The sequence below is a fragment of the Octodon degus genome, unplaced genomic scaffold (genome assembly GCF_000260255.1).
Source record: "Octodon degus isolate 3935 unplaced genomic scaffold, OctDeg1.0 scaffold00064, whole genome shotgun sequence".
Lineage (NCBI taxonomy): Eukaryota > Metazoa > Chordata > Mammalia > Rodentia > Octodontidae > Octodon > Octodon degus.
In genome coordinates, this window is record NW_004524640.1 from 6,990,320 (window position 1) to 7,013,093 (window position 22,774).

Consider the following 22,774-nt stretch of genomic DNA (forward strand, 5'->3'; position numbering starts at 1 on the left):
TCTCCTCCCCTCCCCCTCCCTTCCTTCCTCCTCTCTGTCTCCCTCGCTCTCCCTCTTTCTCCAAAAGCACACAGGTACAACATATTTCCTACAATATTTGACAACTCCAGAAATGACAACTTTTCAGCCTTCCATCCTTCAGCTTGTGTCTGCTAACAACAATCCCTTACATACCAAGAGTACCACTATAAAATGCTAGAAATCTAACACAATATACAACCTACGATCCATATTTAAATTTTTCCAACTGTGCCAATAATGTGCTTTATAGAGAAGAATATTTTTCCTCACTTGGGACTCAACTCAGAATTGTGTACAGCTTTCAATGATCATCTCTTTGTAATCTATAACCTGATACATTTTCTTGGCCATCCTTTATCTTTTCTGATAGTGGAATTTTTATGCCCATTGACATCTATTCTCCATTCAACAGCCGAAGTGGTCAGATCACAAAACAATCCCTGCTCCAATCCTTGCAAAGACTGCCCAGCAAACTCTGCATCACGACCCTACTTTATCTTTCATCGCAGCGCTACTGGCATTGCTCTACATTTTCACTGTCGATTATTTGACTGATTCTCCCAAAGGAGCAAGGAAGGAATCGTATCTTTCCTTATTAATTGTTCTCCCTATGGCTAAGCACTTGGCTGATTCTGTTTGTGGCTAATTCTCAGAGGCTAAAGCATTACCCAGCATGCACTGGGTGCTCAAGAGATTCCCGTGGAATAAGCTAGTCAGTGGGTCTCAGCTGCAAAAAAGGCCTCGGTATCTAGAGGCAAATCGAATTCACTAAAAATAAGAATTAGTTTTTTTTTTTTTTTAATGTAGGAGGTTGGAGAGAGCGCGTGCTAAGTGGTAGAACTCATGCTTAGCAAACGCAAGTCCCCAGATTCAATCCCCAGCACCAAACACTGCCCCCACCCCCGAAAGAAAGAAAGAAAGAAAGAAAGAAAGAAAGAAAGAAAGAAAGAAAGAAAAAGGAAAGAAGGAAGGAAGGAAGGAAGGAAGGAAGGAAGGAAGGAAGGAAGGAAGGAAGGAAGGAAGGAAGGAAAAGCAAAGCAAGCAAGCTATGCTTCCAAGAGGGCAAATGTGAACAAAACAGTAGAGAGTACAAATAAAACATTAGCAATTAGCAAATTTTCAGAGAAAATAACGACTTTCTGTACAGTAAAATGCTGAAAGCACACCGTAAGCACAAAGAACAAAAGTAAGGATCAATTTCTAGGTTTTTGAAATCATTTAGATTGGAGATTGGGAAAACTTCATGACAGAAAACATCTTTAAGATGGACACCTTGGGCTGGCCTGATAGCTCAGTGGATTAAAGCACCTGCTTAGGCAGACACAGAGACCAGGGTTCGATCCCCAGAGTGCCATGCCAGGCAGGTCCCGGGGGGCTCATTGAGATGGCAATTGAGACTGGGTGTGGTGGCGCTTTGTGCCTGTAATCCCTGCTCTTTGGGAGGCTAAAAACAAGAGGATCACTATGAGTCTGATCTATGTAGTGAGACCCTGTAGACCCTGCAGACCCTTAATAAAAATAAAAATAAAAATAAAAATAAAAATAAAAGATGGTCACCTTGAGTGGAGGAATCTCTGTGAGTAACAAAGCTGCTCCCACATGAGGTTCTAGTAGTGGAGTTAGGACAGGACGTACACAGGAATGTGCTCTTTGGCTCATCACTGGTTCTTGGTCTTCACACTCGTTCATACACTGCTCACAACTTATTTTTACAAAATTATAAGGGTCCACAAAAGATGCAAGGATACCAAAGAACACTCATACTCTGCGGCAGATAGGGCGGAGTTTCAACTCGGCTTTCAACTGGCACTGGGCTCCACCCTGAAGACTGGTGGAACACACACCTGAGTACCTCCGAGTGGGCCTGGAGATGGGCCGCAGGCTCTGTGTCTCTTCCTCTGTAGCACCGTTCCCCCACTCTGCTTCTCTACCACCAGGAATGCCATATCCTTGGTCCACCACCTCCCTCTGCCACAATGGCACTGCCCCAGAGCCATGGGTTCATGAACTGAAAGTGCTAGCAGATTAAATCTCTCATCCTACTTACATGTTGGATGTTGGCTACTGTTCTTAGTGACAAGAAAGCTGGCGATCCTTCTCCTTTCCTTTTCTCTCCATTTTCTGTCATGGCCCACCTCTCAGACCTTTGGCACTTTCTCTAATTTTATACTACGTGTGATAGTTTTATTAGTCTGTCTCAGAGGCTACCCCATTTTACTAGGTAGATTCAGGTGCTCTCTACTTTCCAGAACTTTCCTTGGATTGTATTTTTTTCAACTGTCATTTTTTATTTTTGTAGTACATAAGGATCACATTACTTGTGGGGAGCTGGTACCTGTACACAACACATCTTAATTCTTTTTCATCCCTTTTCCTTCCCTTCCTGCCCCTCTTCCTCCGTTCTTTGTGATCCTTCCATTTGCAAAGTATCTATCCCCCTGCTTCCTGAGTTCAAGCTTCCGTTTTGCTCTTCCTTTATATTTTGGGCTTCCCACACAGAAGACACCATGTGATATCTAAGCTTGCGTATCTGATTTATTTCACTTAAGATTATGGTACCAAGATGCATCCATTTTTCTACAGATCAGCACGGGAGTTTTAACCTGCTCCGATTCTGACCCGGGCCGGTTCACCCCTCCTTAGGCAACCTGGTGGTCCCCCACTCCCAGGAGGTCACCATATTGATGTTGAACTTAGTGTGGACACCTGGTCGGCACAGCACACTGCAGTCCAGAACTCCTGGACTCAACGATCATCCCGCCTCAGCCTCCCGAGTAGCTGGGACTACAGGCATGCGCCACCACGCCCAGCCCATTTTTCTATAGATGATACAAATTTATCCTTGAGGGCAGACTGGTACCCCATTGTACAGAGACACCACATTTTCCTAATCTGCTTATCTGTTGGAAGACATAGAGGCTGCTTCCAAATGTTAGCCATCATGAACTGTACTGTCACAAACACGGTACGCGTGTTTCACTCTAAGATGACATCTCTTGACTCTTTCAGGAATATACCTTAGACAGGAATAGGCAGGTTGAATGGAACTTCTAGTTTTAGTTTTCTGAGGCATTCATAATGACTTCCACAATGATGGTATTAATTTACATTGCCACTAGCAATAAATGCAGCACCATCAACATTGATTATTATTTGCTTTCTTGATGATAATCACTCTTTCCAGAGTAAGATGGAATCTCAGCATTGCTTTAACTTGCATTTGTCTAACAGCCAGAGTTGTTAAACATTTTTCTATGTATTTATAGGCTACCTGCATGTGTTCTGATATGTTTATTTTAGTGGCCCGTTATCTGACATGGTCTTTTGGAGATGGTCTATTTATTTTTTAGGGGTTTTTTTATACATTCCAGATTTTCATCCTCTGTTTGTGGAATAGGTAGCAAGATTTTTCCATTCTGTAGCTGTCTCTTCACTCTGCTTGTTGTTTTTCTTGCTGTGTAGAAATTTTAAAATCTGATGTGATCCAAGTTTATTGATTCTTGACGTTATTTCTCAGGCACCTGGACGTCTACGCAGAAAGTCCTTGACGATGCCTACCTGAGCCTTCATAACTTTACTTAGTCATCTTCCAGCAGGTTAAAGGTTTCCATTTTAAGGTTGAGATCTTCGACTCATTTTTACTTTAGTTCAGTATAAGGTGAGATATATGGATCTGGATTTAACCTTCTGCACAAGGATAGCCAGCATGCCCAGCACTGTTTTCAAATATCTTCTTTCTTTTCTTCTTTCTTTTTTTTCTTTCTTTCTTTTTCTTTTTTTCTTTCTTTCTTTCTTTCTTTCTTTCTTTCTTTCTTTCTGTATTTGGTACAGGGTCTCACTACACAGCTCCAACCCATAATGATCCTGCTGCTTTCAGCCTCTCCAGCACTGGGATTACAGGTGTGCGCCACCACCCCTGGTCTCCATGGCCAGCTCAGTGCACCCAGGGGTGGGACTGGCGCAGTGTGTGGCGCCAGGGATTGAACCCTAGCCCCTGTGCTTGCCTAGGCAGGTGCTTGGTCCGCTGAGCTATCTCGCTGGCCTTCAAATACCTATTCTGTTTCACTGAATAGCTATTTCCTCTTCGGGAACTCCAGCGGTCCCTCTGGTGGCTTCTCCCCGCCTTTCTTCCCCCTCCTCTTCTCTCCGGCCCTTGTTACTGCTCCTCTGCGCTACAACTTTTGTGGTCACTCAGCCGCCTCTCTCCAGCGGGCCTCACCACACTGTCATTCATAGCTCTTCTCCCCAGACACCTCATCATTTAGTCTGTATTTCGAAGAATAAATAAATATGCACAGTCTACTATGCTATTCTATTTCTTTCCTGAGTCAGTTTGCATTGATTTCTGGGGGTTTGGCCCCTTTCTGATCGTAGTTTTAGGATGTATGTCTCAAAGTGTTTTTCATAAACTAGTGTTTGCCTGGAATAAACTGAACACCGTCTGCAGTGCCATCTTCAATATTCCTTTGTTTCACGGTAGCTTCTCAGAGAGCAGTGTCCGTCCTCTGCCGGGCTTCGGCTGTCCACTCTGACCAGGGACAGCTACACACTCCAGGGTGGGGCTGAGGGGCAGAGCTGAGTCACACATCTCCGATTTAAGAGCTCCCCCTGCTGCCAGAGTCGTGAAGTGCAGCTCTTCTGAAGCGCGGGGTAAAGGGGGCGTCATGCACCCTTGTGTGTCTTGACTTTCTTTGCCCTTGTGGTCTCCTAGGTACCCCGATCCTGTTGCTTTCCCTGCCTACGACTGCTCATCCGTGGAAGCTCTGCACCTGGTACCTGTATACTTTTTTTTTTTTAATTTGTGGGCAAATACTCACCAGTAGGATTGCTAGATTGTGGCGCACTTCTATTTTCAGTTTCTTGATGAACCTTCCACTGTATTCATTTACGTTGCCGCCAACCATGTACGAACATTCTCTTTCTTCCCACACCCCCAACAGTGGCGCAATCTTTGGTCTTTTCTATAATAGCCGTTCCTACTGAGGCAAAGTGATGTCTCTCTGTGACACATAATAAATCCATCCGTTGTGGGGACCTGATGCACAGTTATATTGAATCTTTCTAAAAAAATGTTAATCTTTTATGTATTTATTTATTTGGTACAGGGTCTCACTATGCAGCTTGAACTCATACTGATCCTCCTGTCTTAGTCTCCCCAGCACTGAAATTACAGGCATGTGCCACCACCCCCAGTTTCGGGACCAGCACAGGCACCCAGGATTCCAGGGCTGGCACAGCATCCAGTACCAGGGATCGAACCCGGGTCCTTGCACTTGCCAGGCAGGCGCTTAGATCTCCAAGCTATCTTCCCACCCCCTATACTGAATCTTGATCCTCAGGGTTAGATCCTCAGGAAATTCTTATATTTCCCTTCCTCTCCACTCCTTCCCATCCCCCATCTCTAGATCCGCATCCCATCACCACAGAGTGTATCTCCCTATTTCCTATCATCTGGCTTTTATTGTACTCTTTATTTTTTTTTATTTTAGATTCCTCACATAAGACAAACCGCATTGTATTTTACTTTCTAGGTCTGATCTACTTTGCTTAGCATTACGGTCTCGAGAGAATCCATTTTCAGTCCTTTCCTCTGCAGCTGGCTCTCTTATCTGTCTGAACCTTTTTTCATTGTTCTCCCACTTGCTCTGTCTGAGGGTGATTCTCACACAGCGGCCTCTGCCCCTCTGTGGCCTGCGACCTGTCATGGGAGCTCCCAGTGTAGCTCTACAGAAACCTGATGTTCATGTCCTGCTTACAGCAAATGAAGTTTGCACCAGTCTCTGGCTTCCTTTTAGGCTTAGGGTGAGGGGTTCATGTGGCTTAATTTGCTTGCTTGCTTTATTTATTTATTTATTTATTTATTTATTTATTTATTTATTTATTTATTTTTGCAGAACCAGGGATTGAACTCAGGCCCTTGCGCTTGCCAGGCAAGCACTTATTGCACTGAGCTATCTCCCCGGCCTTTAATTTGCTTCTTAATGATCTGGACAGTGGGGGTTTATTGAAGAAATAAAGCGGATTGAGATTTAAGGAGCAGAACGAATTGCTTGAGCTTATTTCGAAGGACCTCATTTGTAATTCTTAATCAGATACTTCTTCGATCTGAAGTTAGATTTCTCATTGTTAGACCACTTTCCATTTCTGTGACAAAATACCTAAGAGTAAGCCCTTTGAGAGGCTGAGACAGGAGCATCAGAAGTTCAAGTCCACCCTGCGTAACTTAACAAGACCCAGCCTGAAAATAAAAAACAGAAAAGGGCAGGGGAAGTAGCTCAGTGCGCGGGCCCTGGATCCAGTCCCCTGTCTAGGAAACAAAACCAATAAAAACCCCTAAGAGTAACACCTTGAAGGGGATGCAGTTTGTTCTGGCTCGCAGTCTCAGAGGCTTCATGCTCAGCCACTGCTGCGGGCCCACAGTGAGGCAGGAATTGCTGGAACAGCGACCAGGCACAAGGACAAGATCAGGGTCCCTAAGGCATGACTGACCCACGTCCTCCAGCAGGTTCGGGCTTCTGCTCAGGTTCTGCCTCACCCCAGTAATGAGCTGTGAATCCATCAGTGTGAGGTTAGAGGCCTTGGGACGCATCACTTTTCAAAGCTCCCATCTCTGAGCACTGCTGCCTGGAGGCCCTCCAGATCCAAACCAGAGCACCAGCACCTTTTCATCCTGTTGCAGAGGCTGCAGTCCATTCTCTTGCGCCCCATCCATGCCCTCTCTGGGGCATCTCTTCCCCAATTACTTGGCCTCACTGGCACATGACTAATCTGCCTGGCCCAGTCACACCCTCTCCCCATGGGCATCCAGTGGCTGGCGGATGCAAAACACAAAGCTTTGTCCCCTTGCCCTGACGTGCGACAGCCCCAATGGATCCTCCCAGCTTAGATCTCCCCCTAGGTCTCAGTTGCAGCCACACTGAAGACTGGGTCCTGTAGCTTCCCAACATGCCCACCCTCACATTCTCACTGGTGCCTATCCTGGGTGGACATCTCAGCACAGTTCCAGCAAACACTGCTCTGCCTCAGGCACCATCATCTAGCCGGCAAGACAATCGCCAGTATAAAATAACTATCACGTGACAACAGTCACTAGCCACTGTAAGTCCATTGTGCATATTGTGTATATCTGGACACCTCTCAAAAGGAAACTGCGAGAAAGATGCTATTATGATCATCTTCGGGCCTCAGAAGAGAACAAGAGAGAAGCAAGTACCATGAGGAACTTAACAGGCGGCAGAGGCAGGATTCAAACACGGACACTCAACTCCAAAGCCCATCCCCTCGGCCACCTCACTCCCCTCCCTCCATCGGCTCGCATCCACCATGTCTCTAGCATGCCCCTCAGCCTGCCTGCTTTCCCACCACTCCACAAGAAGCTAGCTCTAAAGCAGAGCTGGCCTGTAACACATAACAAGACGACTGCAGACAGCAAGGTCTCCTTATCCTTTTAACACATAGAACTTTCCCCAGTGAGCTAGCTATAATCTTATTTGCTAAACACGGAATTTAGTCTTATGGAAGCTGTCTTTCAAAACTCTAGCACTAAAAACAGAGAAGTATGCCTGTAAATCTGTCTATTAATCACTCCTAGCACAAGCTGAATTGTCTTGGGTACTGTACAGTATTTGAGTAGGGTCCTATTGATAACCACTTCTCTGCAGATTTTTTTAAAAATCTGACTTCTATGTAATAACAAAAATACTGTAAATGTCTCAAAAGTTCTTACCTCCGTCTTGGAATTTACTTAATCTTTCAAAATACGATGACATGGGAGCCTGCACAATATCGAGGATGGCCAGCAGAGTCCTCGTCAGCCTCAGCAACTCGCTGAAACTATAAAACCCAAAGTAGATGAGATTTCGAGCCAGATGAACCACCTGAATTTCAGAAAAGGAGAGGAAGAAGACAAAAAGGAACGTTAGGAGTTGACCTGAGCACTTTTTAAAAATCTCAGATATTTCTAAACTGCATAGCTCTCCACGCCCCAGGAATTAAAATAGTTCCAAAAACACCCGCTACCACCTTGATTGACACTAGCCTAGAATGAATGCATAGGGTGCTGGGTGCTTTAGGGTGGCTAAAGAAGCTTATACTAGGATTATTTACTTCTCTAATGAAGTATTAACTCAAAGTTGGTGGGATACCACATAATAAATGGGTAAATTAACTTAATAGATATAATTCATGGGCCCGGCAAGATAGCTCAGTGGTCTAAAGCACCTGCTTAGGCAAGCTTAGCACAGGGACCACGGTTCAATCCCTGGTACCACATGCCACACCCTTGAGGCAGACTGAGCCGGCCAAAAAAAAAAAAAAAAAAAAAAAAAAATATATATATATATATATATATATATATATATATATATCATGAAATTTTACCAGAAATCTATGCTCATTAATTATGCTGCCTGTGGTTTTGTGGGTGGCACAGGCAATTAAGTCTGAGCATCACCCAGCCACATTCTTCCTAAGCCCCCGCCCCATATCGACTAGGAGATAATCCAAGTTTTTTTTTTTTTTTTATGGTATTGTTCTTCAGACTAGCATGCCACACACATCAACAGCTAGCTGACATAGCAGGTATCAACTAATAACACCCCTGCTCTAGGTTGGCAATAAATCCCCACTATGATATTAGAACTCGAGCTATTTCTGTTTAATCAGACTAAATAGCATCACACCTCCATGAAAATGAAATAGATTGCCCAAACATCAAGTAGGCAAAATTGTCTTTCTTCATTAACTATAATTAATAAAGCTTACACACATGAAACAAAAATATCAGGAAAATAATTACCAATGTTTAAAGCAAAGTATTTTATTACACATCAAGGTATAATCAAACCTTCTTCAGTCTTGTGGTTGTTTTGTTTGCTTCGCTTTGCTTTGCTTTGGTACTGGGAATTGAATTCCAGACCTTGTACTTGCCAGGCAGGTACTTGTGCCCCTGAGCTATCTCCCCAGCCTCCAAAACATCAATCTACATTTAATCAATGGCAGAAAAGATTCTACCATCATGACCTAAACTATCTAATTACCAAGACATCTTAAATAGTAAAAGGGAAAAAAATCTTGACGCTCAATGTTTCTAATTTTGGTCAGGGAACATTTAATTATTTCAAGAATAATTGTTTTAAGATACCTCAAATGGCTTGATTCAATGAGAAGAAAGGCATGTGCTAATAGTGTTTGGACAGGATATCCTCTCTGCTTCTTGTACTATGGATAACCACTAAGAAGATAACAATGTACAATGTAGTAATTATTGAAACTGTCCTATTAATCAGTTTTGAAACTGTCTCATTGCTATTTGCTTCTCAATAAAATAAAATAAAATCATAAAAAATAAATAAATTTTTTTAAAAAGATACCTCAAATGTCAGTTTGTTTTTCTCTTTATCTCCAAAAGGAAAGGGCTGATTTACAACTTCTTTCAAGTATTCTTCAACAAATTCCATTGTCAGTGCGAATTTCCTCTTCATGTCATTTCTGGAAGTGTCTGTGATAGAATTATATCTAGGAAGACAGGAAGAAGGTACCGCAGGTTGAATTGGTTTTAATCAATTAAAAACAGGAAAACTATTTTATATATATTTAACTTCCAGGCTTTGTAATCTTGACTGATTCAGTCAACCTTTCTGGATGTTGGATCCTCATCTGTAAAATGGGGCTATTGTGAGATGCGGTAATCCATGAACATAAATCAAAGCCAGCCACAATATCAAACATTCTGCAAATGGATAGCCATTATTATTTCTGTACTGGTTTCCAGAAGGAATCTTCTATTTGTCAAAAGTTATCATCTTTACCAAAAAGAGCTCCCATTTACACTTGGAGGATGAACAATTTTAGAACGAAAACCCAAATGCCTCTTTTCATGGGTTTCACTTCGACACTGAAGGCATCTGAGTTTAAGTACACCTAGGAAATTTCAAAGCCTTGAGAAAAGTTTCCAAACGTACTCGTGAATTGTGATCTTCGTGGGGATTTCTGTCCAGAGCCTGGCGTAACGAACGGGCACCACAGACTCCTGGGGATCCCGGTCCACATGCATGTGGAGCATGAGACGACAAAAAGATGCACGCAGGTCAAAGGGCAGACTCTCGTCTGACACACAGCGCAGGATCAGGTCCACAGAGAGCTGTGTAGAGATCTGGTTGATGGCCAGGTACTGGCGATCCAAGCACATTCTTGCAAAGAGGTTTAGCTGGTACCTGCAAAATATCCAAGAGAGAGCATTATTTGTCTTATCTGGACAACGTTCTTAAACATCACACCACCGAATCAGGACCCACGTTGATAGTCTTTTTGATACTGAGTCTAATTGTTTTGGAAGTAGGTCAAGCGATCAAATGGCAACGCAGATGTGAAACACCTTTTATGCCCCCTCATTATGACTTATCACACTTGTTGCAGTGACAGATCTCTGGAGGACAGTGTCACTAGGCTCTCAGCTTCCTAGAATTACAAACACACTAAGCCAGAAGGCCAAGGACAATGGCTCACATGAAAGCATCCTGCTCCTCCAGAGTCCCTCATCTGGGGACTCCGGCAGCTACATTCAGCTCCCAAAACACCATGGGATCGGTACAGTGGCACTGGGACCTTGGACTCTTTGGCCTCTGAGATTGAGAATCAGCCTTCACTTCTGTTGCTGCAGTTGTAGACACCAGGGACCAAGAGGTTTTTGTATTTCTCTGATTCCTGCCATTTACAGTTAACTTGGCAAAGGGCTTCTGCCTTGGTTCTTTGTACCTTAAACTCAAAGATGCCAGGCAGATTCTGGCTCCCAGAGGTGGGTCACTGGAGGCATGGCCCAGAAACACGTGTTCCACTCCCTTGCTCTGCCCTCCTCTCTGCTTCCTGGCTGCTGCTGAGTTGAGCACCTTTTCCTCCACCATATTCCTACATGAAGACATTTCAGTCTCGAAGTCAGCAGCCCATGGACCAAAACCACGAACCAAAATCAACCTCTGCTCCTTTATTTGCAAGGGTGAGGTATGATGTCCCAGCAATATAAAAATGACTAAGACTACCACTTTCAGTGGACTTGTATAACTAGATACGAGCTTCTCTGAAAGCCCAGCCCAGCACATATTCACTCACGCAACATTCTAACCCAGGCAAGCTACCTGAGGCCAGATCAAATGCCTCAGCCCAAGTTCCACGTCTCAATCTGTGATCCTAACTGGTCTCTCATCTGTCTCTACTCCAATCAATAACAGGAAGAAGCCCTTTGCTACACACAAATTTCACACTAAACAGAAAACTCAGGACATGGCAAATGGTATATGTGGGAAACAGGCATCCATATTCATCTTGAATAGGTTAAGTCCTCTATGTCTCAGCGACTCTGGTTCTGATGTGACTTTAAATTTCCGGCTCACAGATAGCTAACTTTTAAAAAGAACCAGCTCTCATGAGTGTGGAAGACGGAGAAGATGGATTCTCCACAATACTCAACCTGTAATAGGTAAGAACTTCCAAGTCAGCTTTGGTGCCTTCTTTGGCTTCTTGAGCCAGATGCCTGATAGCCTTGCCGTGAGGTTCCTTGTTGCTGTCGATCCAGTAGAGCCAAACCTCCTCATCATCCATGTCCTCCGAAAGGAAGGAGCTCTCCATGGGGTTTTCTACTTGCATGGAGACCAGCCTTGAAATCAGGAACACACACAAAAATCCATCAGAAAGCACACTTACAAGCCTGGGGTTAAGAAACACGCTTATGAAAATAACAAACAGAAAGTAGGCGCGCCCGTTGTCTGTCTTACTTAGTTTGGATGAGGATGTCGGCATTGCCGGGACTCAACATAAATTTACAGATGAGCTCTTGAGTGACAGGGATGGCAGTGGTATTAGACACACACAGATCGGACAAATAATCCAAGAATCTGGCAAGAGAAAAACACTACAGTGACCATTAAGACAAAACATTTTATAAAAGCATCACAACAAAAATGGGGCTGCAGAAATAGCTCAGTGGCACAGTGTCTGCCTGGCAAGCACAAGGCCCTGAGTTTGCTTTCCACTAAAAAAAAAAAAAAAAAAAAAATGCAATTTGGAATATAACAAAAAAATTATTTCAAAACATTGTAATATTATTTCCAACAATATTTTTCTTATACACTGCTCTCTAGTGTGTCATTAAAAATAAATTAAAGGATCACAAAGGAAATGTTTGTCTCTGTTTACCGAGGGCCACTAATCCCTTAGTAAGTCCCCAAAATTGGATAGCAAAATAAAAGCAGACCAAAGCCAGTACTGTCCAGAGTAAAACAGGATGACAGCAAATACTCAAGTGAAGCAGCCATGTCCTGGTCAGGCAGAAGGACCATCTCTGCCCTCCAGTATTTATTCACTGTAGTTAGTTAAGAAAACTCAGTCAAAGGGCTCGGTTTCTCGGCATTCACTTCTCCCAGGTAATACAGCATGCTGCAGTCCAAGGAATGCAAGACACCCTAATTCACCTTGCATTCTATTCCTAACTATTGGGTTATTCCCAGGCAAGCTCCTCTCTGGGCTTCTATTTTCTCATTTCTAAGATGTGAGTAACATAACTCAGTGGTAGAGTACGTGCTGAGCATGCTTGAGGCCCTGGGATTGATTCCCAGTACCAAACACCAAATAAAGAAATAAATCAATTAGCAGTAGACTTCATGAGAATGCACATGATTCAAATATGATGCATATGAATATACTTGGGAACCCCATGCGTACGTGATCAAGTGGAAACCAAGTGCATTTAAATATAAGTCTAGGCCTGGGATTATAGCTCAGGGGTGGAGACAGCACTTACTGGCCTAGCCAGGAGGCCCTCGATTCATTCCCACAGTGTGAAAACAAAGAAATGAGTATATCTGTAAAGGACTGCGATCTCTCCTAAGGTAATAACTCTTTATTCTTGGTAGTTATTATACCAATAAAGCCAACATAGTTTGTCCATGAAAGTCGGCACCGGGAAAGAACTGTAACTTTTAACTGCTCTACAAATAAAGCAAAAGGCTGCCAACCCCATAGAAAAGAACAGCGCCTGCACCGCTCCAAACCTTGGCTCCCGATTCCTCCTGAGTAAGCTGACAAATGTTTCTATTTCTTTTGCTGTGATGTGTTTCTCTAGTAGCTTTCTGTTGTTGTGCAACAAAGCCGTGATGGTGTCTTCTGCCAAAATGTCATAGCCAATCTGGGACTGCATGACACAGAAATTCTTAGCGATGTACTCCTGCAAGGAAGAAAGGCTGTCAGAGGGGACAGCTTCCCCATTAGGGTTAGCAACCTGCGTTCACTTCCCCAGAGCAGATAGCTCACTAGAAGCGTTGTCAAAAGAAAAACAGGGAAATCTTCAATAATTAGAACTTTTCAGGGGAAGGAAATGAAAACCAAGCAACGTGTATGAATTAAATTACATGGAAAAGTGTGTTGCTAGAAATGATTTCAATATGGGTATCCTTGTAAGTGGGGGGGGAAATATATATATATATATATATATATATATATATATAATTAAAATAGGAAGTCTTTACAATATGATCACTTAGGATTTTGTCAGCCTAATTGAGGTCCTTCTTCCAACACTCAATGAAAATCATGACCAAGGATTTTTGGCAAAATTTAATAACAACAACAAAAAAGAAATGACTGCCTGATATTTTATTCATAAAGCATGAGATCTTTATAGCCCTCTAAAGGTGAATTTGAGTTGATTTCTTTCTTATACATGGACTATCATGACTTGTAAGTTATTCTCTACTGAGCCCACTCCTCATCATTAAAAGCCTTTAAATACCATAACGTAGTTGTTATTAATCAGATCCATTCATCCAATATATCATTCCTAAAGAGCTAAAATGTTCCAGGCATTGGGAAGCTAGGGATACAGCCATATGCGACACAGGTGAGTTCTCAGGAGCTTGGCATCCTACTGAGACAAAGAGCAGCAAATGAGCGAACAAATACGATCGTGTTACATATTGATAAGTGAACGGGAACAAGCAGAAGGGTGGAGGACAGGGGCAACTTTAGATGGCAGAGGCTAAAGAAGTGCTATCTGAGCAAGAGTGGAAATGACGAAAGGAAGCAGCCCCAGGAAGCCCTGGGAAAGCTCCCGAGGCAGTGCAAGAAGAGGCAGGGGCAAAGGCCCTGGGGTAATGGAACGGAGCCTGTTGTAAGGTAGCCACTGAACCCTGTGAGTTGTGAATCATGGGAAAGGGCAAAATATGTTACCCTAAAAGCAAGGAAAGGTCACTTGCATGCATGAGTTCACCTGCTCCTTCCTCTCCACAGTAACTCCCCTGTAGTCCAACCTACTGTCGTTCATACTTAGCATTCTGTACGCACGTAATACATTTCACACAATCATAGAACTAGTGAACTTAACCCCTTCCACGATTAAATGCTCTCCATTTCCTGGGGATTCTCCTTGGAAGTGTGGTTCTGTTTCCATGGTGGAAGAAATTATTGATCAGAAAGTGGTTTTTGCCTTAGGTAATATTTACCGGAACACATCTATTCTTTGAAAATGGTATCAGTTGCACACATCTAATTATATTCTAGGTAGCATTTTTGTGGTCTTTCAAAATGAGGGCTTTGTGTATTGAGTAGCTAATTAAGCCCAGTAAATTCTTCTGTTTGTATATTATTTTAAAGATATGTCCTGATTTATACACTTTTCTAACCATTGATATTCAGGCATAAGGCAAATTTCCAAAATGTTAATAAATAACCAAATTAAATGAGAGGTATTATCAAATCAATAAATAATAATAAACAGAAACTCAATTCTAAAAACCTGGAGAACAGCCATTCTATCTTGTGAGTGATGTCTCTGTTAGGGCTATAAAATTCAGGGGAGGGCAAAAGAAATAAGGTAATTAAGCAAAAATGTAGGGGGTCTTTCTGACTGTATTGTAGGAATTTTTTTTTTCTAAAACACAGCAGAGAGCTGTTTTATGGTTAACACAAAGCACTTAATTCAATAGAAATGCAAAGCAACAGTTTCTCAACTCTTGCTGGGACTCATGAGAGCTTGAAGGAGAGGGTGAGGGGAATTAAAAGCTGACCTTCAGTGGCCACCAGGAATTCATGTGTCTGCCAGCTCTGCGGTGGGGGGGGGGGGGATCACCCGCAGAAAGCAGAAACCCTCCTGTGTGAACATTGACCTGAGAGAAACGGTACAACTGGGCATGAGGGGTGGGTGGGTGGGTGGGTGTGTGTTTGTGCATATCAGTATATTAAGCAACTCTGCAACTAAGACATGAGAGAACCAAGCACGCCAGACCTGGAGAAACTGAGAAAGATTATCAGCAAAGATGTGGTCCCCAGACTCTACGGGGAGCTGGCGGCACAACCAAGCCCAAGCAGATCAGGCATCAAAGCCCAGGCCAGAACCGCAGGAGGAGGACGGGCCTCGGCAACCCGCCACAGCCCCGATCCATTGCGGCTGGGCCTTCAGGAACCTCTGCAGAGCTGGGGATCTTTTTCTATAAATCTTGCCCTTCAGAATTATCTGCATGCACGGAGTGGGGCCCTGTTTAAGCAAGTTACGGTGGCATCGTTATTTAAAATGATAGCTTCATGTTCTGAGTACCCAGGTAAGTAAAATAAGTTTCTATTTCTAGAATTACCTATTTCTAAAATTGGCTAATCAACAGTCTTGCACCACAGTGGACTATGGCTATTGAAAGCAGCAGAAAAAAACAAAAAAAAAATACCCCGGGTAAGCGGGGACTACTAGATGTTTTCTGGACCCAGCAAAGCAATGAGGACAAGGAACATATGCGGAGTGGCCTCATCCCAGAGCTCTGCTGAATGACCTGGGCCCCTCATATTGGGAACACCCCCAACACTGACTCTCTGGGTACCTGAAGCTCTGCTGTGGAACTTTCTGGGACTTACATTTTCCACCAACAAAAACCAAATAACTCTGCTGCGCTAAACTGGGAAAGTGTCATTCTACTGACAGCATTTTTAGTTGGAAAGAAAGATACCTATTACTAGGACCATATTAGACCACATTGAAGAGTTTGTTTATATTAATCCCCTTGCTGTTCCTAGTCATAACATTGAGCTCCTGACTATTTTATACATTCTTTTAGGCCCCTCTTAATCTTTAAACAGAATCCCAAAGCAAACATATTTTAACAGGATTTTTTCCTAAAGGAAGTCTTTTTCTTTCTTGCCAAAATATTTTCAAGCTACTGAGAAATAAAGTGTGCTGACTCATAGCCTGGGTTTCTATGATGAATTCTTTCCAAATCTATAACTTTGGGAGTGTAGAAATGCACGTCAGTGTAGAACACTTGCCTGCCATCCTGGAGGCCCTGGGTTCAATCCCCAGTAATCCACTCCCGCTCCCCCAGAAATAAACAAGCTATAACCCTGGGCAGTTAACTTCCCCTTAAGTGGGCCACAACTAAGCTGAGTTAATTACCAAAACTTGCTTAGCTGGATATAAACATGCACTCAAGGAATACTGTAAATGATCACTAACAACCTCCCTCAAGGCGATGGCCCTAGGCCCCAGGGGACTTCCCTCCCCTGCCTTCCAGCCCTGTCACACCATTCTTCTCCATGGACTAAATGTATCAGCAAAATTTACTGGGGATGCCTCTTCCCTCTCATTTAGTAAGATGAAGTGCACATTCATGAACCAAGTTGTAATTAATTATAACGATTTTAGGTTAAGCTTTCACATTATTGAACACAATGCAAAACATTCTGCATTTTTTAAGATGAGACTTGGGAGGCACACCGTCTGCATGTGCCAACCTGAGGCCACCTGTGCTCTTTGGCACCCACCACTCTCTCTTCCTAGGCCTTCTTCCTCCAAAGCTGTCCACGTGCAACTTATAAAGACGATTCTCTTCCTACTCAAACGCTTCCTTCCCCAGGTAAATGTCCTGGGGATTCGTCAACACAACCACGCTCTCCTTGCTGCCCTCTTCTGTCTATGGGCCCCCTCTTTGCCTCTTCTTCTGTCTCAGATGCACATGTTCTATTTTTTTCCACCACACAAGTAACTCCTCAGCCCACCCGTGGTAAAGCTGTACCTTGCAAGTTTCTCAAGCCAAGAAATGGCTCATTGCTCCTTACATAACAGATCTGGGATGCCTCCTGCATAGCAGGAGCTAATACTGTGCACTACAGGCCCCCAGGACAGCCTCACCCAGCGACTCTTAATTTTATGTGGAAGAAGAAATACATGCATCAGCTCAAAAAATACATGCAGATCATTTTCTTCCATGCTGCCAATATAAAGCAATTCACTGAAAAGTGAAATTTCCCATTCCTACCTTCTGTCCTTTACAATTGCAACCAAATGACCTTGCCTGTCCTTTAAGTGTGAAGCAGAGTTAAGTAAGAACAGGGCCACCCTCTGACCTGGTTTTTCCGGTAGTCCTGCTGTGAGTGTCGCAGCACCCGGTAGCAGAGCCGCAGCATGTACTTGTAGGGTGCATAGCGCTGGTCCCCCAGATCCTCCAGCCGCAGCATGGGGCCCTCTCCTGCTTTCTCCTTGAAGGGCGCTTTCAGAATACCAAACACCTGGCAGGAATATAAATAACCACCTGTGCTCAGGAACGGAGGTACGGGCTTTGCAAACCACTTTGACAATTGTACAAGTAAGTACATTAACTCAAAAACACTTTTATAACATTTGAGTAGAAGTAAGATAAAAAGAGGAAAGCATTTAGGATGCAGAAAGGACTAGCATACAAGGGACAGTTAAAATCACTGCCAGAAGAGGTTTCCTACTTGAATAACAAAAACATCATTGAAGTAAAATGCTTCATCTTATTTAGGTACTGTATTTAATTTAAATGGGAAATACAAGGATGTTCAATAATACCAAGTTACATAAATATATTCATATGAACTCAAATACAATTTCTATGTTTTTTCTTCTGTTGCTTTCTATGGCTTTCCAAAATCAAAGTAATAAGGGGCCAGGAAGATGGCTCAGTAGAATAAGCACTTCCCTGGCAAGCACAAGGGCCTGACTTCAATCCCTGGTTCCGCCAAAAAAAAAAAAAAAAAAAAAAAAAAAAAAATCAAAGTAATATACAAAGGACATTTGCTTTTTATGTGAAAATTACATTAAAAAAATTGTTGCTACATATTGCTTTTACCTCTTTCTGGGGTGAATCTGACAAGAAGAAATAACAATTCTGAGCATGGAGGCGGCTAATATCAGAACAGCCAAAGACATAAAGGCTCTAAGAGTTAGTTTTCCATCTAGGACATAGAAGGAAAAACATGGACAGACCAACAAATGCGCTAGCAGCCTCGCAGCATAATGAACAAGGAGCTACAAGAGCTGGAGAGAGAAGAGGGAGTAGCCAGATTCTCAAAAGAAAGTAACCAGTTAGCAACTCCTACCCTGCCTTTAGAAAACATTAAATAATACAACTTTCCCTAGCAAGTCACCAGATGGGGTCCCCGGCACACGAGCTCCTGGGAAGAGTAAGTTGCCATAAAGGAGCACTTAGTGCATTAACACAGGAAGGCAAAGTGGGCCAGAGTTACCCTTGGGAGTACATGAAATATAGTACCTTTCCACAATAATTCTACAGTTACTAAATCCTTCATTGCATAGTACAATGAATAAAGATGTGACATGTATCGGCTAAAATATCAATAAATCATACAAATTTCTGAAAGTCTTTGAAATCAAATGCTTTACATAGAAGAGTTGCTGGTGTCAGAAAAGACTTCTTCACCAGATTTTTAACCTTTTAATTTATTGGAGAAAAACTTATTTTAAAGAGAGAAAAGCAATGACACAGAATTTCAAAACAGAATTGTAGGAAATGAATGACGGTTAATATATTGCATAGCTTTATCTTCAAAGTAGGTGCTCAGATTACAAGATACAAGTATGCAAAGTTGAGCAAACAATATAAGCAGCTAATGCATCAAACTATAGAACTACGTAGGAAGTGTCTAAAGAAACAGTGGCTTCCCCACAGCCCCACCCCGGAATCCAGCAGCACCTGGGCTTCGGAACTGGACCTAGATCCAAAGTTCAGCTCTATCAGGTATGTGGTTCACATCAGTTCTTCTCTCTGGGCCTTCATATATCCACAGGGGAAATGGGAGTCAAGATGCCTTTGTAGGTGACTCTGGGAACCTAATCACAAGAAATCACCAACAGAGAGCTTGGCTCCTGACTACTCAAGAAGTGTTAGTTTCCTCTCTTCTTTCTATCTGGTGACCATCCCAAAATCCTGAGATTTTACACCTTCATAGCTATGTTACTATAAAATAGAGGGAGCAATAACCTTGGTTAGCCTCCTATAAAAGGTCACTGGTCAGAGCAACGTACTTCCGTACCTAGACAACAGAGATCAGAACAGGAAACTTAACTGTTTGTTCTTTTTTTTTTAATATTAATTTTATTGAGGGGCTGGTGAGATGGCTCAGTGGTCTAAAGCACCTACTTAGAACAAGCTAAGCTAAGCAAAGCACAGGGACCGCGGTTCAATCCCCCAGCACCACAGGCCAGCCAGCCCCGCCCCCTACTGGGCTGAGCTGGCCACACACACACGTAATAAATAAACAAATAAATAAATAAAATTTAAAAAAAACATTTATTGAGAAAGAAGTAGCAATGAGAGAGTTTCCAAACAGGTTAGTAGGACAGTTACAATAATTAATACACTGTATATTGTTGTCTTCATAGCAGTTATTCAGAGGACAAGATGTAGACATGATATCTTTTCTAAATACTAGTACAAATCTTTCTTGTCATTGAAATAAGAGAAAGTAACTGTATATCTATGCTATTTTGTATATTCAGATATATATTTTTTTTCACCACAAAATGGTCCTTCATTTATATCCCCTTTTTTGTTTACTTTTGTCAGAGATGAGTATTCCATTGCCATTCAAATATCGTAGGTACATGAACTCAGCAAAGTAATCCAATATAGTCCAGTAGTCCATAATAGTAGTGGGTTATCTGCCCACTACTATTAAGGAAACTTAACTTTGCTACTGGTAGAATGTTCAACTCACTTCTAACCAAGCGCAGTATAAATGATAGGACACCACACCCAAGATGGAGCTACAAAAGGCTACGGATCCCATCTGAAGGAGCCCTCTCTTGTTCTCTCTTGGATCCCTCCCTGCTAAAGGAAGCAGCTTGTCTTGATCGATGCAGCCCAGCTGAAGACTTCAGTGAATGAGCTGACAGGTAGACCTTCCGCTGATGGGTAGACATGGGGGATAACTATGGCTGCAGTCCTACCTGGCAGCTCGACTGTAACTGTGTGACCCGCAGCAAGAAGCACTCACCTAGGCTACACTTACATGTGTTTAAACCATCCAGACTGTAATGAGTGTTGGGGAGGGGGTCATTGAAAAGCTCACCTGTGCCAAGATGTTTTGTTCTCTCGTTAGTTTTTGACGCTCTCGGTTTGGCTTGGTGATAACCACATCCAGGACTTCTTGCCCATTATTAGGTACGTCAGCGACAAAGAAGATGAGGTCTTCCAATAATTTGGTTACAAACCTATCATAAAATAACAAGGAAATTTTACTCTGTGGTTTAATTTTGGATTTTTTTTGTTAAACCTAAGAAGCAGAATGCGGGAAAATTTAGAGTACTTTATAAAAAATTCTTTCATCGACTAAAGATCGTATTTAATACAATGTTTACCTGAACCTTTATAATAATATTCTCCATTGCGTCAAATCTCTAGTCTGTCTCCAGATCTAACCAAGTATTTACAAATTACAAAATAAAGTCCCATGTGCCTCGACACCACTAGATGCTTCTCCATGACTTATTAGCAAAAGCAGATTATTTCTATTGATGAGAAAATGGTTATTCTTCTAAACCCTTACAGTCAAGCTTTTTTTACTATTAACTCAAATTCATTTTCACAACACTTCCATTTACCCATTGGGTAGCACGGGAAAAGTTTACATGATCCATTAATAGAGACAGAGAAAATCACTGGACACTCCAGATTGTTACAAACATGATTAATGTTTGTGATAGTTTATCTGGACTGTGTACTTGATCTGTTTGACAGATGCTTAGGAAAATAGTAAAGCTCACATCTGGGTATGCCAGGCGGGTGGCAGAGGTGTGATTTTGGGTGCTATGTGTATGGTCTCTAGCCCCTTCCCCTGCAGTTCTTTCCTTATGCACAGGTCCCTGGCCACCCTAAGATGAGCAGCATCGGCATACCACGTCCCTGCACCCCAATGTTTCTGCCTCTAGCCAGCTGACTGTGGACTGAACCCTCTAAAACCATAAGCCAGGTTCCTCCTTGAAGCTGTGTATGTCAGGTATTCCAGCTGTGTATGTCAGGTATTCCATCCCCACAGTGAACAGCGACTAATATAGCTGCTCTATAAAATGGAAGTATTCAAAAACCAAACACTAAGATTCGCATGAAACGCCACATTTCCATTATTATTATTATAACTATTGCTTGAACTTCAGTGGTAGTGAATCCTGAAGCGTCTCAAAAACTCTTCTTTCCTGAATGTCTTCCTCCTTCTCTGTATCATTTTCTATTTGTGTTTGTAGGTGGAAGGATTAAAAAAAGATTCAAATTAGCCTCATCTGCATACTATTAGCATAGTCTTTCACTATCATGAGCATGATAAACCTTGACCTTGTCAATAATAAAACTACATTTTAAGAGCTTCAACCAGATTTACCTGGTAACACAGCATGTGCCTGCATGAAAACAAGAAGACATGACCATAACCCAGAATTGAGGTACCCAGGAAGAAGAGTCAGCACTCTTGTAGATATCATAAACTCTACTCCAAAGTTCCAAGAACTCTCCGCTTTCTTAGGGTTCCAAATTTAAATTTTAAGCCAGTATTGTGGAAAAAATGTCTAACTGATAAGAATAACTGACATACTTAGGTTTCATCTCAGAAGGCAACCCATAGAAACACAACATGGGACTCACATACATCAACGATGGTGGGAGCTTCTTTTGAACTTGTGATTTAATGTCACACAAATCATTCAATGGCTCTTAAAATCTCAAGAGGCTAAAGCAGGAGGATCGCCATGAATTTGAGGCCAGCATGGTCTACAGAGTGAATTTAAGACCAGCATGACCTCAAAGCCATACCTTGTCTCACAAAATAGAACACAAACAGAAAACAAAACAATTCTTTCAGCTCAGGTGGCTTCAGCAAACCAAAATTAAGCTGACCCTCAGTTCCTATCTTTTCAATACAAGTCAAATTTGAGCATAAATATTTGCATTTTCCTTTTAAAATGACTACTATTCCTGTCCTCTTACTGTTGCACTAACCGCAATTGGATATACAGACATAAAAAAGTCCAGTGTTGTAGGCAACTGCAGATCAGCCTGCTCCAAAGCCTTCCAATTGCCCTGATAATTGGTGACAGCTCATAGAATCAAGATAAAAAAGTTAAATTTTTTTCTGAGCTCCCTATAATTAGCCCTATTTTTAGAACTCATCTCATGATGACCCAAGGAAGGAAACCAACGTTCTCTTTGGTTTTTTTGTTTTGTTTTGTTTTTGTTTTTGCCCTACAATCTCAGGCATTCCAACTGTCGCTAAAAGAAAACTCTGGTTTGTTTTCAGTTGAAAAGAGACATTAATTTTGCATTGGGTGTTTGGGTCTTTCCATTAAATGCAATCTCACTAATTTTCTTTTTTTTTTTTTTTTATTTATTTGAGAGAGAGAGAGAGAGAGAGAGAGAGAGAGAGAGAGAGAGAGAGATGTGTGTGTGGCCAGCTCAGCCCACCAGGGGGCGGG

General features: G+C 42.4%; 1 protein-coding gene across 1 annotated transcript in view; it reads right to left on the reverse strand.

Annotated features, from left to right (window-relative positions):
- Positions 1-22,774, reverse strand: part of Itpr2 (inositol 1,4,5-trisphosphate receptor type 2) — a 528,924-nt gene that overhangs the window by 347,888 nt on the left and 158,262 nt on the right. The window contains exons 14-21 of the mRNA XM_023718939.1: positions 20,383-20,524; positions 17,395-17,556; positions 13,065-13,237; positions 11,790-11,909; positions 11,486-11,671; positions 9,984-10,235; positions 9,393-9,537; positions 7,748-7,898 (exon numbers count right to left, since the gene is read on the reverse strand). Coding sequence (XP_023574707.1) covers positions 7,748-7,898; positions 9,393-9,537; positions 9,984-10,235; positions 11,486-11,671; positions 11,790-11,909; positions 13,065-13,237; positions 17,395-17,556; positions 20,383-20,524 — 1,331 coding nt within the window. The remainder of the gene's footprint in view (positions 1-7,747; positions 7,899-9,392; positions 9,538-9,983; positions 10,236-11,485; positions 11,672-11,789; positions 11,910-13,064; positions 13,238-17,394; positions 17,557-20,382; positions 20,525-22,774) is intronic.